Source organism: Protopterus annectens, chromosome 3.part0 (assembly GCF_019279795.1).
Source record: "Protopterus annectens isolate FY-2018-M chromosome 3.part0, PAN1.0, whole genome shotgun sequence".
Lineage (NCBI taxonomy): Eukaryota > Metazoa > Chordata > Ceratodontiformes > Protopteridae > Protopterus > Protopterus annectens.
This window is the reverse complement of record NC_056731.1, coordinates 999,302,028-999,321,658: the sequence shown is the minus strand read 5'-3', so window position 1 is coordinate 999,321,658 and position 19,631 is coordinate 999,302,028. Positions and strand designations below refer to the sequence as shown.

The window sequence follows — 19,631 nt, the reverse complement described above, 5'->3', positions numbered from 1 at the left end:
GTTCTGTAGGTACTGGGCATGCCTGGTAATGTAGGCTAAGCCGAGTAGTTATAAGGTGTGTACTGGGTACTGGGCATACCTGGTAATGTAGCCTAAGCCAAGTAATAGTAAGGTGTGTGCTGCAGGTACTGGGCATGCTTGGTAATGTAGCCTAAGCTGAGTAATTATAAGATGTGTGCTGCAGGTACTTGGCATGCCTGGTAATGTAGCCTAAGCCAGGTAATAGTAAGGTGTGTGCCACAGATACTGACCTTGCCTGATAATATAGCCTAAGCCAGGTAATAGTAAGGTGTGTACTGCGGGTACTGGGCATGCCTGATACTGTAGCCTAAGCTGAGTAATTATAACGTGTATACTGTGGGTACTAAGCATGCCTGGTAATGTAGCCTAAGCCAGGTAATAGTAAGGTGTGTGCTGCAGGTACTGGGCATGCCTGGTAATGTTGCCTAAGCTGAGTAATTATATGGTGTGTATTGTGGGTACTGGGCATGCCTGGTAATGTAGCCTAAGCCAAGTAATTATAAGGTGTGTACTGTGGGTACTAGGCATGGCTGGTAATGTAGCCTAAGCCAAGTAATAGTAATGTGTGTGCTGTTTTCCTGATTCTGTTGTAACTTGCAGTTTGAGATTACTAGGGATAGGGTATTCAGCTAGAGATGGCAGTGGCAGGAAAGGTTTGCTGCTGAAATGGCATATAGCTAATCATTTTGCAGCCAGGAGCAGTTTTGTATTTTTTAGTTAATTATTTGTATATTGCTTTGTGCCAGATTCAGTCTTTATTTCAAATATAGTAGAGATAATGTTTGTAAAGCATGTTCATATTGTCTTGACTTAGTTGTCACTGTGATGGAATTCCATAAACCAGGAAAATAATATTGTAGCACTGAATTAATATTAGAGATATTTTATCATCTGTCATTTAGGGAAAAATGGATGTTTCCTAAAAATCAGAAACACTAATGATTTTATCTAAGTCACTAATGTAGCCAAAAATAACAATCTTTTACTGCATTCTAATAATAGCAACTGAGAAAACCCTATTAAGGTGAGAGACAAAAAATATAAGAAATGGAAAAGTGATTGAGCTACAACTTTGAAAACTGAAATAAACAAGCTGGACAAACAAATTAAGTATAATGTGAGACAAGACAAAAATCTGAAGAAAATGTATGTAATGATATTTTATTGAGCATGATAGGGAACCATTTTATAGATAAGTAATATGTAGAAGAAGTAAAGACGTGCAAACTAATAAACTGTGTGTTGAGTATAAATTTATTCTCAGACACAACAGATTATAGATATATTTACAAAATCTTATGCAAAACAGCTTGGCTCCACAAAGGAGGTGATAAGTTGTACTAATGACATCCATGATACTGAAATCAAATTAGATTACATTGAAAAAATAACAATGCAACCTTGATCCAAAGCACAGTGAGGAGACAGAATTAATAATAATGATCTGAGAACAGTTCAACAAGAACTTAATGTACCATTATATCTATTATTTAGTAGGTTGTATAAATATGGGGAGATTCTTCAAGATTGGAGACATACACTTATTAAATCTGTCTTTAAGGGAAAGGGAAGTAGGACAAACTCAGCGTTAAACAGACCTTTAAGTCTACTTTCACTTTGTGAAAATAATGGCAATATTGAAAAAGTTATTATCATAATTAGAAAGGGTGGGGCTTGAAATCATATATCAGCCTGTATATACTGAAACTAGATTTATCACCACCTGTAACACGATGTTCTGGAAAATATAATAACAGCTATAAATGAAAAATGTGATGTCAGGTAAGTTATATAGATTTAACTTCAGCATTCGGCAGGGTCATACTCAAAACACTGATCAATAAATTAGAACAACTAATTATCTATGTACTCTTGATAAGATGGATAGCTGCATTGCTTACTAATAGGACATGGCAAGTATCATAAGTGGACAGGTGAGATTCTTTGTTATAGCCAAGGTGTCCCACAGGACTCTGTCCTACACTTGTTTAGGTTGTATCTTTCAGACTTATGTTTTTCATCTGAGGTGTTCTATAGTCTGTATGCAAATTACTTGAAATTGAGTAAACTGCTTATACATGTTACAGAAAGGGCATGCCTACAAAATAAGTTGACTAAAGAACTTGACTCAATTGATCATTTTCGCTGGATAATAATATGCTGATAAATACATCAAAAACTAAGCATATGAGATTTGGGAGATATAAATTAAAAGCTGAAAATTTAATATAGCAAATAATGATTGAAGCTGTAGAGGCATTTAAGGACCTGGGTATATGGGTTGATCCAGATTTGAGCTTTTCTGATCGTATCAACCAATTGGTTTCTGATAGTTATAGAACTATAGGTTGCATAAAAAGATTTATAAAGTCTAGGAAATCAGAAATGATGAAGTCATTGTTTGTTAGTTACATTGGCCCAAACTTGAGTATGACATAACAATATGGAAACCTTATAAAAAAACAAGCATGAATAAACTGGAAAGAATACAGCAGAAATATACCATGTGTATCTATAGATGTGAAAATTTAAGTTATTATGAAATATTAAAATATCTAACCTTATACAGTGTCTCATATAGATATTTAAGAGGAGATCTTCTTGAGATATATGGGGCATTCAGAGACAACTACCTCTGGGAATGTTTGGGTTATCAAAAGGTAGTAGAGACTCATCAGACAACCTATTTAGAAGATTCTATAAGAATGACAAGTGTACTCATTAGTTCTTTGAGAGAGCAGTCAATGCATGCAACAGGCTACCAAATTACATTAAAGCAAGCACTACTTTGGGTATTTTTAAGAACAGCCTAGACACTTATTATGAGAACAGCTGTTTTGGTTTATTGGCAGGCTAGAAAGGCATTAATGCCCATGCTTGAAATATTTGTATGTATGTATGCATGTATGTACACATTTATGTATATAAAACAGAGCTTTAGTTTACTTTTGCATCCTTGGAATTTCAAAATAGAAACTGTCTGCTTGGATTATGTGCTTCTTTATAAGTTTTCAGAAAAGGCAACCTGCTGAAGGATTTGAAATTTGTATGGTGGTGCTTAATTGCTTATTTTGTCTGAAGTGAACATGTCTATGGGGTTGCCCAGTAAGGGAACCAGTACTGTTATTTTATTATTTGCTTTTTTTCTTAGGGTCTCTATCCAAGGAAGGCTCTGGCATCACATATCTGTCTTAATGTCAGGCCTTCATGTCTCTTTGCCACTGTTCCTCTATACATTAAATAACACTGTCCATGATGTAGAATGTTTTCTTACTCCCTGAATGTGAATTTCCCTGTGGGGTATTTAGCCTCAGTGGTCATTATGGAGGATAACTTATTCTAAATTAAAATTGGAGAATAGCTTAGTCTAGTGATTTCTGGGAACATTTGCTTGCCAGCTAATTACCATTGTGAGAATGTGACTTCTTGAGAATGAGACTTCTTGAGAATTTGCTGTCTAAACTAGACAACGGCCTTTCCAGTCTTATACCACTGCTATTCAAAGAACTGGTTGGTGTCAGTTTCATGTTGTGAATCCATATTTAGCTATGTGCCATGTGCCCACCTAATTAACCTCCAGATCTTCAAAATAGTCATTATATATTTTTGCTTTTATATGAAATAAGACTATCACACTTTTGCAAAATAAATACATAAAATGAAATAAAAATTCTTATTTTTCTCTTGCAGTTAATGTAATAAGTGAAATGTTTTTTTTTTTTTTTATTTTGGCTTTTCTCACATCTACTGATATTAGGCACATGGATCTCTGCCAGAGGTTACCATATTCACTCCTCTACCCCGGTGCATATCTTCTTGCTGGGTGAAGAAACAGTGCAAACCATAAAAGGAGAAGCTTAATTGCTGGAATAGTGTTGTGCACATCCCCTAACACCATTAAACAACCTCTAATTATCAGCTTAGTACCAAAAGCTTTGCACTGTGGACAGAGCAGGAACCAAGAGAAGCAAAAATAAAGTTTGCCACTTAAAATGTTTTTTTGACAAAACATTAATATTTAACTGTTTATTCCCACAAAAATGCATAAATATATTTTAGCATGTCACACCAGCCTTACTAAGGTAAGATAAATACCTTTATTAGGTTAAATCAAAAGCAGGCAGCCATTTGCAGACAGTATATTAGAGGAGTGTTCACATTTACAATGGGTATCTGTATTGAGATTTCTTTAGGAATCAGTTGTCCTTAAGAAAACACTAGTATGGACTTAGAATGTTTGAATATATATCTCAGTGTGTGTGTGTGTGTGTGTGTGTGTGTGTGTGTGTGTGTGTGTGTGTGTGTGTGTTTGTGTGTGTGCGTGTGCGTGTGTGTGCGTGTGTGCGTGTGTGCGTGTGTGTGTATGTGTCAGGGTGTGTACATATGGGTGTGTTTGCATGTGTGTGTTTGGAGAACAGTTATAGTAGCAGTATGAACAAGCAAATGTCTAGTAATATATTAAATTTAGTTTAGGTGATACTGGTCTGGTGATGAAATGAAACATAAAGTGAATACCCAGGAATCACACTGGATGAAGAGAAGTGTTAAAGGCGTGTGCAATGTGTATGTGTGTGAGTGTAACCTTGAATGGCTGGGGCCCAGTATTGTGACCTAAACATATTCCAAAACTGCAACACTCCCAGGTGAAGGTTATTTAGCTGTGTTTCTTATTTTGAACAATAATCAGGCATAGATTACCTAATATATCAAACTACTGAATTTATAGACATTCAAAAACTGTATTACTTTGACCAAAAAAAAAATCATGCCTTAATTTTTCAGATTGTTGGAAAGGTATGAACTTCACTACACTTTGCAGTATAATTTATTTAGGTACTTGTTTAAAATCATGACCTAAAGATTGAATGCCATTGGTTAAGAGGTTCCCATGGTACATAGTACTTTACTGTCTTTTCTTCAATAGTAGCCATGTAAATTTATTAACATTCAAAACAATTAATGAGCATTTCAACTTAACCGCAATGATGAAAGATGTACATATATACAACTTCATGTTTTACAAATGACAATATATATTTAAGCAATATCAGTATAAAAATAAAATATGAGAACAAGCCTTTACTTATTATTTAGATGTAGTAAATACATATAACATTTTTACATGGCTATCTTACATTTATTATAAATAAATCCAAACAATAAACACAACAGCAAAAACACAATATACAACAAATTATTTAAAACACAGACAACAGTGTGGATAAGTGCTCATTATATAAAACATATCAGATTACATATTTGGGTAGACTGCTATCTCTTTTTGATGGGGGAGTTTAATGAATGGTCAGAGCAAGAAACTGAGATATTCATTTTGCCATATTAAGGTAAACAATGCCCCTGTTCTCCAAAGGCATTTATACCAAATTTGGAGCAGTATAAATCTAGATAGGATGGATTCCTGAACTCCCTCTAATGTACTATATGAGGGGGTCCCTCTCCCAATTAAATATAATATACTCCAAGCCTATTAATACCCTGGCTACCTAGGTTATATGTCCTTAGCGGATCTGTTCCAGAGTCTGCACAATTTAGCAACATTTCTTCAGAACATAGCAGTTTCAATGAATTGGGTCTTAGCATCCTGTGACTCTGCCTTACAAACCCTTCACAACATGGAGTCAAAAGAGCTTAAAGTAAATTCCTATTTCAAACCTGGCAGCATGAAACAGAGGAATGAAGCTCTGATTGTAATCAAGGTGACCAGGGTTTGATTAGCAGTCATGGCACTACAGCAATCAGGCTTGATAGAAGAATGAAGGGGAATGCTCCATTTACCTCTCTGTGTGGGGGGAATAATGATTGTGAACACTCAATGGAACAGTGTAATTTCTTCAGTGGAAATAGGTAAAACTAACATCCATGCTCAAGGATGGGAAGAAATGGTTGCTTGCTGGTAATGCCTCTTGCAAAAGTGAGTACAACTAGTACAGTTAGCCAATTACAGTCCTTCTTGCCTTTCAAATTCAGTGTGTACAGGAGTTATGAGACATTCAGAAAAAAAAACCATGAACCACTCTTGATGAATGTCTAAATGATAGTCCCTCCCACCTGAGTATTATTTTGATAATGGGAAAAAAATGGTCATTTATCGTGGAGGACACTGATAACTGTCAAGCAGTGGGGCAAAAACCTGAAGAAAAACACCTCTCTACTTTGATTGGTAGGTAACACAGAACACTCCTAATTTGATGGTGCTATGGCCATGAGAAAATATTTGATGTTGCTGATGTAGAAACATGCTTCGCTGTTTAACAGCATAGTGAGATGCAAAGGTAAAACCACAGAAACTTTTAAATGTATCAATAACCTTAATTCAGAATCTGCAGAGCTGTGCAGGGCTACAGTTTTCTGAATTTTTGTTTCATTATGTTTGCACTGTTCCACGGATTGAAAAACATGACTTTCATTCTCGTAACAATGAGACAGAGTTAATGTATGAGATTCTGTACAATATGGCTATAAACATTTGGAATGGGGGAATAAAGCTACTCACAACAGAGGTGGATACAAAGACAGTAAGTAACTCACTGTTTTCATTCCATATAGATATCACAGGTAATGGCTTGACACTGATTTTATGGCTGGGTGCAGTCCAATCAGGGTGATGAGTTTCAGTTGGATCAGTGACGCACTTAGAAGTTGATTAAAATATGCCCATGTATCATAATCTGTGATCAGTGATGACTAGTAGGATGTCATGGCCTATGATATGGAATATGGGATGACCCCTGAATATTTTTCTGCTCCAGTCCATCAGTACCTCAATTTCCATTTAGTATAGTCACCATAATCATTGTTCATTTCCTAATCTAGTCTTCTCCTGTGGTTGTATCAACAACTGCAAATAGCAATGAACGAGAAATGTCCATGTTAAAGCAGATGCTTCTGTGTCACATCTATGTTTATGTTCTGAGTTGCTGCCTTTGTCTTAATTCTTCCACACTGAAGCATCTACGCCATCTTGAAAGTTGGCACTATCCCAAACAGCTACAATAACTAGCACTTTGCATTTACTATTATAGCATTTATGTATAGACAGAAGATTCTGGAAGGACACTACCTCCAGCAGAATAGCTTTATAAATGCTAGCGCTCTCACAGCTGGGACCCTTGTGAATACATTATTGTGTCAGACTGTATCACCCCAGATGGAGAAACACCCATTGTAGAACATCATAATTATATGCAAGAAGAAAATGTCCTTGAATGAATATTAGCTGCAGCACAAAATATCCACATGTAATACATGACTGTGGTATAGTCACTTTGACTTCACTGATGTGCAGCCCTTGGAATAAGCTGAGTTTTGATTCAGGATTCAGCACACAAAAACAAGATAAACACTTAACGCAGACATGCCTGTGTTTTTTTCCACCATAAATATGAATGTCTGGAGAAAGACTATATCATACTCAACAACTTGCAATGAACATTCTAACTGAAGTGCATAAAGGTCCACAATTTGGGACATTTTACTCTTTTTAAATATGGCCGTATGTTTGCTTAGTTGTCAGGTATAATACAGGCTTTGTTTTAGTATATCCATGCCTATGGCCTATGGTGGTACTTGAATGACATGCTCATACACAGCCTAGAAATCTAACAAGTTTTCATAAGATGTTCCTGGCATGGTATTAATGATACCATTAACGCAACTGATATTCCAGACATCACTGCCATTTTACAGTAAAGTATAATTGGCTATTAACATTTGGTAAGAAACAGCATAACAGAAAAGTGCAAAATATGCTTAATTTATATAAAAACATTATTTTTTTGTTTTGATAAGCCATGGTTTAATAAATAATCCCAGTGTCTATTTACAATACAGAGTACAAGTATAGTAGAGACTCATGAAAATAATGTTGCTGTCTTTCAAATGTTTTGATTTTATCGCTGTTCCTGAGTTTCTTTAACAGAGCCATCTGAGTAAAAATTTCCAAGTTTAAATAGGCCAAAATACGTTGATCCCTCACTATAGTTTACTCTGGATGCATCAGTCACATTGACAAACAGTTCGTCACCATTTGATAGGTCAAACACACCCCCTTGATGAATTGAATGCAGTCCACAGCTTTGGTCCTTATATGAACTCTGTGCATGTGCTCCTTTCAGCAGCAACATTTTCTTCACCAGGTTTGCTTTTTTCAAATAAATGTACTGCACAAATGGCTCACGAGACTGGCTACTTGTATTTTCACAGAAGCTGATTTGGGAATACACATAGTACAATCCTGGATCCCCTATTCGAACATAGCCTTCTCTGTTTATCAGTCTGGGTTGAAGGACAGAATATCCTTTTTCTGCCCACTGTAAAACTGCAACAGAAAAATAAAATAGTAAAAAGATTCAAAATCTAGCATTTATCACTGTAAACAAGAAAACAAATAAACGAGATGGCTATGTACTTTATTACTATGATTGTAGCTGAGTCGGCTGTACATGCAACTAAAGGCAATTTCCTACTAAACATAATCTCATGCTGTCCTTTATTGTCTTCGAATGAGGTCATGTGACTTGGGCAGCATCATCACTGCCTGATGAAGGTCCTACAGCAACACTCGTGAAATGGTGAAGGCAACTTCCCTCAGAAGGTCAGGGCATATTTAAACACAGAAATCCAAAAATGTCTGAAAAACATATCTGCTTAAAATGACAAAGGTTTGATACTGTATTTATATGTGACTAGGATAAACAAAAAAGGATAATAGAAATCAGCAGTAAATAAAAAAATGTATTCATATAAAGCTCAGTTATTTCAAGTGCGCGTGTGTGTGTGTGTGTGTGTGTGTGTGTGTGTGCGTGTGTGTGTGTGTGTGTGTGTGTGTGTGTGTGTGTGTGCGCTCGTGTGTGTACTTCTCACTAAGAGGTTGGTGTGCTGTGTACAATGCAGGATATCAAAAGAAATTATTATCTATAACTAAATTATAATTAATAATAATGCCATTAAAACAAAAATTTGAATAATTTTTACATCAGACTTACCTTAGGCTGCATAGTTTCATAGGTTCATAGGTATATACTAGGCTAATAACCACTGTGGCCTTTATAAGCCTAGCCATGCAACACAACCCGATTGTGTCCCTGTGTATCATGGGTGTTTATTATTAGGGAGTATGTTAACTGGGAAATTTCTAGAGGTTATTGGTGGGTATTTTAGTTTAGGCACTATTGTCTCCCCCAGTCTATCAGACACATTGGGACAAGACTTGGGATGAATTTACTATTTCCCATCCATTGGTCAATATTATAGTTAAGGAGGGTGAGGGATGTACTCTGTATGGGGATCCTCTGTAATACATATCTGTCTCACCAACAAGTCTTATTTATGTCACAAGCAAAATTTAAATCCTTGGGTCTAGTGGTTCTGGTACTCTTCATTTCGCGAATGTGCAAAATGGTCCACCAGAACTGTATCTGAGGATGCCTTGTATGCCAAGCACAGATCACCTCTCAGTAACTTACAGGAGACTGAGTATATCAATAGTGATATAAAGTGAGCTGTTTAGGCAATATGTTTACACCCTGGATTCTCCATTAAATTAAATTAAAAAAATACATTTTCTGTATTGGATTATGTTTCCAAGAATTGTAAAGAGAGTTATTTTCATTGTTCACAGTATAAAAAAGATTTGATATGACATATTTATCTAGAAGCATCAAACAATCTAGGTCTGAATGACAGTACAGATATTCAGTGCCTTTTAAAGCAAAGACCCCTTTTCTAGATGTGGGCATTTCATTCTTAATAGTTTTTTCTTGTTTTAACTTTGTGACTTGAATTTATGAGAGTATTAAATGGCTGATTGCTGTCACATGATGTATCTTTTTAAGACTATTTAAAAGTCATTATGTATTAGTTTAAACAACTTGAAGTAGTCTTGCGTAGAGAAAAGATAAACATGCTCCATTGTTTTTATAAATTTGTGATATTTATCGCACTGACAGAAGTTGTTTGTTTTGCCTGGTTGCTCTTGCATTGATACTGTGAATAGTTATTTTGTTCAGTTTGGTACAATACAGTAAAGCTTATAGGGTTTGACTATATAGGTCTAATGTCCTCATAATGACTTAAAAAGTAAAATGTCACAGATGCTCAAAAGCCATGTAGCTGAAACACTTGTATGTCCTTAGGGATTACTTGCTTATATTCCATGCACCTCTACTAGAGATGGTTTAAGGTATTATACACTGAAGACTGTATGGTGCTGCGGTAGCATTGTTGCCTCACAGTAAGATGTTGTCCTGTTTGATTCTCAGCTAGAGCATCTTCTGTGTGGAGACATGCGTGAATGGGTGTACCTTCGTTGAAGGTTGTGCGTCAGGGCCGGCAACTCTGCATGTAAAAATCTACTGCCAATCATTAGCGGACCGGAGTTCTGCTGTGGCGACCCCTAACTGGGAAAAGCCGAAAGACACAACAACACTGAAGACTGTAACTTGGCTTGCTCTTTCTTGATATTTTTATTATGTAGTTTGCCTGTGTGACCATTTTACCCTTTGGTTTGGTGCACACACACACACACACACACACACACACACACACACACACACACACACACACACACACACACACACACACACACACACACACATATATAAAAATGGGTAGTGAAACCCAAACCAAATTAGATTTTGGATACCCATAGCAGGCTCCAGTATTTTACTGTGGGCGACAGGAGGCTCCATGTATTCAGAAAACTTGTCTGCATCAAAATCACATGTTGTAGGATGGTAACAAGGGCACTTCAAGGATGCAAACAGTAAGGCTGCAATGAGCAATCCGATTATAAACCACAGTCATACTTCAGTGACATGCATTGTAATTATTAGGTAAGTTAAACTTTGTGCACTAAAACTTAATGCAATTGGTTTCAGGGCTAATGTACATGTGCATATCATCCCTGGAAAATTAGAATGCCAGTTTTGTGCCTCAAGCAGTGTAATTGGAATATGTGGATCATGTGTCCTCTCTCAGAAGATGCACAATCCCAAGTGAATGTAGTCAGGACTTAGAAACAGGAATGACCTTGGCCATAGTACACTACAAACAGAGAGGTAAAAGCTGCGCACATGTAAACAACATCTTCAAAATGCAGAAAAAATTATAAAAAGTTGTTGGTGGCTTCTAAATGGTTCGCAATTTGACTCATATATAAGCCTATTTTATATTTATTTATTTATTTTTTACAGTTTTTAAAATTTACTGGCATCCATACTCCTAATTAAAAGGTATTAAAGCTATCATTTATTTTGCCTCTTGATTTTATGTTATGCACTTCAAACACCCTGCCTGCAGTGATGATAGCTGGACTCATCACACTATGGGAAGGTTTTTAAAACTGATTAAAACTAAACATCAAAATGGCCTCAGACAATAACAAGAACATGGCTTTTTTACAAAGTTTTTGCAGACCAGGTAAACAGGGACTCTTTACCTGGTTATCATATTGCAAAACAGATAAAACAGAGGCATGCACATAAAAGCAACCGAAATTAAGCCAAATTCAAAAAAGCATTGTTTTGAGGAAAAGGTGGAGAAAGGTGGATACGGGAGAAAAAACAGTACTATTTTGAAGAACTGCATATGCTCTTAATTTTCTGCTTAAATATCTTCAGATTAGAAAGTAAGATTGTATTTTACTTTATATATGAAAGCTGGAACCAGAGTATTGTAGTCCCTTCATTCACCTTTGTGTCAGGAGTTGTGTGCTGTGTACCTGGGACCCATAGGTTTCTATTTCATGTCTCTTCAAACCTGTTATAGTAATATCCCATCAGTGAGTGAGTGAGTTAGTCCTTATTGTAGGTAACATCTTACTGAGTATACTCAGAGAAAGTGATACAGGATGATAGCTTTTGTCAGTACAATCTTGGTGTAACAGCCCTGTGTTTCTTATGCTTAGTCAAGCACTCTGCTTGTGCTGTGCTGATGAGGTCATAACAAGGCCAAAATATGCATATCCACAGCTAGTGGGGTTTGACATTATTGGCCAGAAATTTTCCATTGAAACGACTTAAAAAGAAATAAGTAATCGTCATTCAGAAAGTCATATGGCTGAAACAAATGATGTTCATAAGGGTCATTTGCATATATCCCATATGCCTCTGATGCAAGAGGTTTGAGAGGTCACTCAGTGGATGTTCTACCTTGGATGGAGTTTTCATTTAGTTTTTACTGATTGTTTTTCTTGTGTGACCTTCTCACTCTTTGTTTTTGTTTGTTAGTTGGGATATTTTGCAGTCATCCTAATGGTAATAGACATCAGCTGGGTATCACAGCCCTGTGTTTCTTATTATCAGTCAAATACTCTGTTTGTCCTGTGTTGATGAGGTCATAACAAGGCTGAAATATGCATATGCACAACTAGTGGGGTTTGGCTTTATTAGCCTGAAATTGTCCATTGAAACGACTTAAAAACAAATAAGTCATGGGCATTCAGAATTGCCATATAACTGAAACACCTGATGTTCATAAGGGTCATTTGCATATATCTCATGTACCTCTGCTATAAGAGGTTTGAGAGGTCACTCAGTGGATGTTCTAGCTTGGCTGGAGTTTTAATTTAGTTCTTACTGATTGTTTTTTCTGTGTGACCTTCTTACTCTTTATTTTGGTGTGTTAGTTGGGCCATTTTCACGTATAGAACCCCTCCCCTACCACCACCACACATGTACATAATTTCCCATGATGATGGAGTTGGATCTGCACCTTCACTTTGATTGCAATCAGCTCATAAGCACTGCAGAGAGTTAAATATAATTCAATCACACTGTCACAAACTGCAGTACAGATGGGTCTTTTCAATGGGATTTGCTCTATGAACCTTCTCCAGTAGCTTAAGCTCATCTGACATTGTTAAAGTCTATGTGCTTACATATAACTGATACAGGAAATTTCTCATACACTTGACTTTAAAACAAAGACCCAGATCATCAACATTATCAGAAAATTTGTTATAAACACTTCAAAAGAACTGTGCTGCTACAGCTACAAAGAATAGTACATTGATATTGCTTGACAGATAACGCATTCACATATAAGCATTTCTATTACAAAATATTAAGTAGCTTAAATGCAACTGATGAAGATTTGTATGGGCTGGTCAGAATTTCTGATGAAATCCATGGCAACTTGGATGAGGGTAGGGATACATGTGGATTTTGCCAGCTCACCTGTCCCAGGGTGAGAGGGGAGAGCCACTGCTTTGATTACAACCTGTGATGGAGCTTAGGGGCTCTAATGTCAAGCAAAAGAGAGGAATTAAATGCAGCCAATGTTCCATACTGATGCCATTCCATGACTGATATCTGATAAGACTGAGGCCAAAACATTTCTGTCAAGTTGTCCTGACCTCCATTTTTCCCATTCCTCAAACTATCTACATACATGTCCCTGCTTAGAGTGGATCTTGCTCCTGGGAAAACCAGTCAAATGTCCAGTACGTTGGTTATAAAGCCGCTCAGGGATATAACAGATTTGTGAGAGTAATATATGTGTCTGTTTACCCATCCAATGAAATTTCCATCAAATGACCAGTCATTGAACACTATCCATCGAGACTCCATTTTATTGAACACCCACATCATCATAAAGAAAATCATTGAATATGCATAGCTGGCCAACATACACACAATGGAAGTGAGTTAGCACTTACCGGTATGCTAGGGATAAGGAAATCTGCCCTTTCCCTACTGCAGTGTGATCTAGAAATCTGCTCTTTCCCTACTGCAGTGTGATCTAGAAATCTGCTCTTTCCCTACTGCAGTGTGATCTAGAAATCTGCCCTTTCCCTACTGTAGTGTGATCTAGAAATCTGCCCTTTCCGTACTGTAGTGTGATCTAGAAATCTTCCCTTTCCCTACTGCAGTGTGATCTAGAAATCTGCTCTTTCCCTACTGCAGTGTGATCTAGAAATCTGCCCTTTCCCTACTGCAGTGTGATCTAGAAATCTGCCCTTTCCCTACTGTAGTGTGATCTAGAAATCTTCCCTTTCCCTACTGCAGTGTGATCTAGAAATCTGCTCTTTCCCTACTGCAGTGTGATCTAGAAATCTGCCCTTTCCCTACTGCAGTGTGATCTAGAAATCTGCCCTTTCCCTACTGTAGTGTGATCTAGAAATCTGCCCTTTCCCTACTGCAGTGTGATCTAGAAATCTGCCCTTTCCCTACTGCAGTGTGATCTAGAAATCTGCCCTTTCCCTACTGTAGTGTGATCTAGAAATCTGCCCTTTCCCTACTGTAGTGTGATCTAGAAATCTGCCCTTTCCCTACTGCAGTGTGATCTAGAAATCTGCCCTTTCCCTACTGCAGTGTGATCTAGAAATCTGCCCTTTCCCTACTGCAGTGTGATCTAGAAATCTGCCCTTTCCCTACTGTAGTGTAATCTCAGAGTTGGCATTTACAATTAGCGGGGGGGGGGAGTGCAGCACCCCCATATGAAGAGGTTCTGGTGTTAACCCAATTTTTGCAGAAGACTCATGTGCCCTGAAACCTCAAGTAGACTGAGACCAAATCAGATTCTCAAAAAGATAACATAAAGATTTACATGAACCATGACCAGCAAGGCAAAGCCTTTTTCATAACAATTTCTAACCACTCCACTCCAAAGCTGTAAAGTGAAAAACATCTACTGTAGAGAGCAAGAGGCCAGATATTTTGACCCAATCTATGTAGCACTTTCCATACTAATAAACAAGTCTTAGAAATACAGTCTCCAACACACTGACAATTACTGTCAATCCCATGAAATGAAAAATATATTTCATCTTTTAGAATAACTGAACTGAAAGCGAGTTGTAGAATTCTACAGTTAAATGTCAGGAAGATTTCTGATACTAATAGCTGACTACAATAGATTACAATAATCAGTGCGTGAAGTGATCTCGGAGTGTAACACAGGCAGGTAAACCTCCAGCAATGATCCAAGAAACATTGTTTGTTTACAATAAAATATGCTGACCTAACCATGCCTGCATTCTTAGTGGGGAGAGGTTTTCAAACTCTAGTCATAAACTCTTTACCTGATCACTAATCACAGACTGTCCCATCCCAGGCTAATGTCCAGAGTGGAAATGTATTGAGCAAAGTTTGTGTAATATTATGGGCTGCATAGAAGATACATTATTCTTAGCCTTACTTACTTAGAAACAGCAACTCTGAGCTCTAGGTTAGGGTCTCAAGAAAGCATGTTTTAGTCATGTAGCAGGATAATTGTTCTTAATAGAGCAGGATTATCCAGATGAAATGATCATTTGCATAAAAAGTTAAATTCAACACATATTTTTCAGCAATCCCTCCTAGTCGTAACAAGCAGATGCCAATCAGCACGTATGGTAAGACATGAACACCGATAAATCCCATGAAGTAATGGGGGAGAAAACAAGAAAGATACCCGAGCATATTCTTTTTTTTTACCTATCCTTAGATAAGCTGGAAAAACAAATTACAGCTGCTCTCCAAAACTGACAATATCACCAAAGTTAATTCGTTAATATACTATGGCCATAGAATTACAATTCTCATTCAGGCTAATAAGCAGCAGAAACAGCGATGATCTCCTCTCTCTCCAGAAAAGAAAAGTTCATTTAACTTTTATAAGAACTGAACACATACTGTTTTGTTTCCCAACTCCCCATGGAATGATTTCTACAACACGATTTTTCAGAAAGTTATCCAGTTCTGAGGTAATCACATCCTTGCTAATATTCCTTCAAGAATGAGTTTTGAGGTGGTCTTATAATTACGGGGCTGTCAGGGGTCTAATGACATCATTTTCAAGCTGCTTCTGTCTTTATTAGGGTGACAGTTTAAGTGACCTGTTATAAGAAGTCCTCACAATTGTCCAAAAATCCCGGTTAATAGCACTTCTACAGTTCACTATAAGCTTTTTGTATGTAGTTTCTAAACAGCATAAAGTAGTTTTATCACATGGATATTAATTATGATCCATGCATTAAAATGGACTGTAAATTCAGTCCACAGAACCAGAATGCCACCATGGTTTACAAAGTTAAGCAACTGTATTTGTTGAGAAAGGTAATACTCCTGCCTTAGAGCCCATGATCTTTTCAGAGGGAATCTAACTAAATGTCATACATTCCACTTGCAATAATATCCACCTTATATCACAGGCTTAGAGGGCTAAATAGTTTGTTTACTACATGAAGCAATTGATCTGGTCAGTCCCTTACCTAAGGAGGAATGCTGATTGATACCTGCAACACATTTTTCAGGAAAGAAATCAGCCTCAAAATGAGGGGGTGATATTGATAAAGGTTCCCTACAGCTGTATAAGTCTAAACAATGATAAAATCTGATACCACATCCCTAAACAATTCATAAAATTTCCAGCACACAACAGCATGGGGGCAAAGATCCTAGACACAGAGTAGTTATGCAGATTAAAGTCCGCAGCATCATTCATAATTAACAAATGAGTGAACTAAAAAGTAATCTAAATGATACTCTCATTTATTAAACTGCCTTGGAGGATTAACTCCTCCAAAAATGGAATAAATGTCTCTGATGGCCATTGAAAGTTGATGTTGTACTTAATATCATATCATTAAGCAATAATGTCAACATCAAGCTAGTCAGACAAACGCTAAAGTAGTAATGCATGCACTGCTGTATTGGTAACTGCATAAGAAGGAGCGCCTGCCAGTAATCTTGTAGGAAGGCACACCTTTGGTAAACTTGTAGAAAGGCACACAGCAGTACAGGGTCAGAATCACATTCAAACAGAGATGCAACTGAGGCTGCACCCCCCAAACCCCCTGCTACTTAAATATACCAACTCCAAGATTGCACTACAGTGAAGAGAACGGTAAAATTACCGTTCCGCACTGTCGGGTGACCTCAACTGTTTACCTTTCAGATTTCAAAATTGTGAACAGCTGGACATCGGGCTTCTGATGTTCAGGATTTTGAGATTTCGAAATTAAGAAGTGGACCTATATATATATATATATATATATATATATATATATATATATATATATATATATATACATGGGTCTACTGAAAAAGAAAGATGTAATTATAGATGTTCACAAGGTTGACCACAAAAAGTTGTCTTTGTGAATACTGACACACTACTACACATTTACCAAGAAAAATATATTTATATACATAGATAGATATGTGTGTGTGTGTGTGTGTGTGTGTGTGTGTGTATACGCGTGCAGAGGGAGGGAGAAAGAGAGAGAGAGAAGGAGGGATATGACATCTGTGTATTAATGCAATAAACATTTCCATCTTCTAAATTAGGAGAAAAAAATTATTAACATTTTTTTTATGCTGGAAAAGTCATGCAACTAAAGTAGGTATCACAATGTGAATAATGGTGTTGTACATTTCTTCACATTATATGAACTCAGCTTCATACAATGCTGGCTTCTGTAACCTATGCTGTTCCTTGAAATTCACACTGTTTGAAGATTACTTTTCATCTTTTTGCAAGTTGTTTGCTTGTTATATTTGTGAGCTATTCGTAATTTCCTTCTTAACTAAAAACATTGCAAGACTTTTATAAGGCCCAAGAAAAATTACAAGTAGTATCTTGATGGGTTCCTTTCAGATCGTCGAATGGCCATAACATCGAACCGCCGAGATCAAAACATTGTTTCTTCAAAACACTGAAACGTTTACATGGAGATCGCCATACTGAAAAATTCCCATTCACTTCAATGTAAGTGCAATCTCAGAGTTGGTATACTTAAGTAGCAGGGGTGCAGCAAAAAAAAAAAAGAAAAATGTTTTTTTTATTTTGGATTCGATGTTGTATAGAAACAATGTTTTCATCTTGGGCATATGCATGTCAATGTTATGGCCGTTCGACTAACTGAATTAAACCCGTCTTGACACATTGACGTTAGACAGAAATATGCAATTATTTTTTGTTTTGCACTGACAGATTCATAATAGTTGTTTTCATATAATTGAAACAAATTGTGGCAATAAATAAAGCTATTTCTCTAACACTACTCTGGACAATTATGACACTTAGTTTTAATAAATGCCACTGATAAGTCAAAGGAATCCATTTTTCTATGCATACTATAAAACATACAGAGTAATTTCTTCATCACACTACAACATGCTGCCATTTTAGTAAATAAAGCTTTTATAAATAAACAAAAACATGCATACAAAGACTGTGTTCAGTTTATTCTTATAACTGCAGTGGGGAAGATTCAGAGATGTGTTGTTATCATCAGAAGCTGTATAGTGCCAGAAAAAGCATGAAGCTCCAAGGTCTCATTGCAATGCTGCTCCTCAGAATTTCAGTACAGATTGTATGAGCATGTTTTTACTATACTGCCTGCACTAATTTTTTTATAGCCACAAAAATAATAGCTGTATTCAGCAGATATAAGATAGCTAACTGCATGCATTGTGCAATCACACATTATCTCTTAAAGCCTGATATGCTTGAAACACTGACTACTTGCTGCAGCGTAGATATAAATATTTTTCCATTTACATTCACTAGTCTAGGTTGTAGTATTAGCACACCCACAATACAAAATATAAGTGTAAGAAGGGTGCTAAAATAATAAGCTGTGTGTGTTTCTAAGGTAAGATATCATTGCTCATGTAAGATAACTATTAAAAGAGTTTTTTGCAATATTTATTAAAATCCTCCTGCCACATTTGCAAAACAAAATTCATGCAAATGATAAACAAGTACCTAACACTGAAATAAATAACATTATAGAATTTATGTCTAAAACCAGTGCAAGTCGTTATCACATACATCTCTGTACCAAACAGGTGCATGTCTTAAAAACAGCTGCAGTGACCTCTTTGAAGTGTTTAACAGATGTCCATACTAATAACTGAACACCTTTCTTGGGCAACCACTTTGAAGCTCTATATATTAGTTTTAAACATAATTCAAATTATCAGCAGATTACATAAATTAACACTAGTGTATTGTTTGGATTTTACTTTCACTTCTTAAACTTGAATTATAATTTATGAATTTTTATTTTACTTTAACTGGTGTTATGGCACTGTGTCTTAATAGTTAAATGGTTACATCAGCCAACAATAGTCTGTTTTATAGCATGCTTTATTCTCTCTATCTCAGCTGCACATTGATTAGATGGTATTGCAACTTAAGAATCAGTAATCCCTGAGCAAGCATGATTATAGCATGATTTCCCTATAAGACATAATAAACCTTGCTTATGTTATGCATCAGAGCGTATAATGTTAAGAAGTCAAGAATTATTACCACACCTTTTAAAATGCTCCTTGCCAAGTTTTTAAAGCAAAATGCATGCATACAATAAACAAGTAGGTAGAATTTCATCCCAGATCAAAAAATACTGACAATCAAAAATGTTTGTAGTAGTCAAAAAGCACAACAAAATACAACAAAATGAAATGTATACCGTTGCTAAGAGAATCAAGAAATTTAACATGATTCATGTGTGACAAAAATAGACACACAGAGCTACAGAATGTTGCTATATAAAGTACAACAAAGAAAAATGATGCAGGATGTTACTGCAGAAAGTGAAAACCTGGTTTATTAAGTCTGATAAGGGCTGCTGGCTTCTACCTGCATATTTCTATACT

General features: G+C 36.4%; 1 protein-coding gene across 1 annotated transcript in view; it reads right to left on the bottom strand.

Moving 5' to 3' along the window:
- Positions 1-4,361: 4,361 nt before the first annotated feature.
- The window catches only part of CD40LG (CD40 ligand), a 48,866-nt gene continuing 33,596 nt past the window's right edge, over positions 4,362-19,631 (bottom strand). The window contains exon 5 of the mRNA XM_044065300.1: positions 4,362-8,359. Within this exon, the coding sequence (XP_043921235.1) occupies positions 7,932-8,359 (428 nt within the window). The 3' untranslated portion in view covers positions 4,362-7,931. The remainder of the gene's footprint in view (positions 8,360-19,631) is intronic.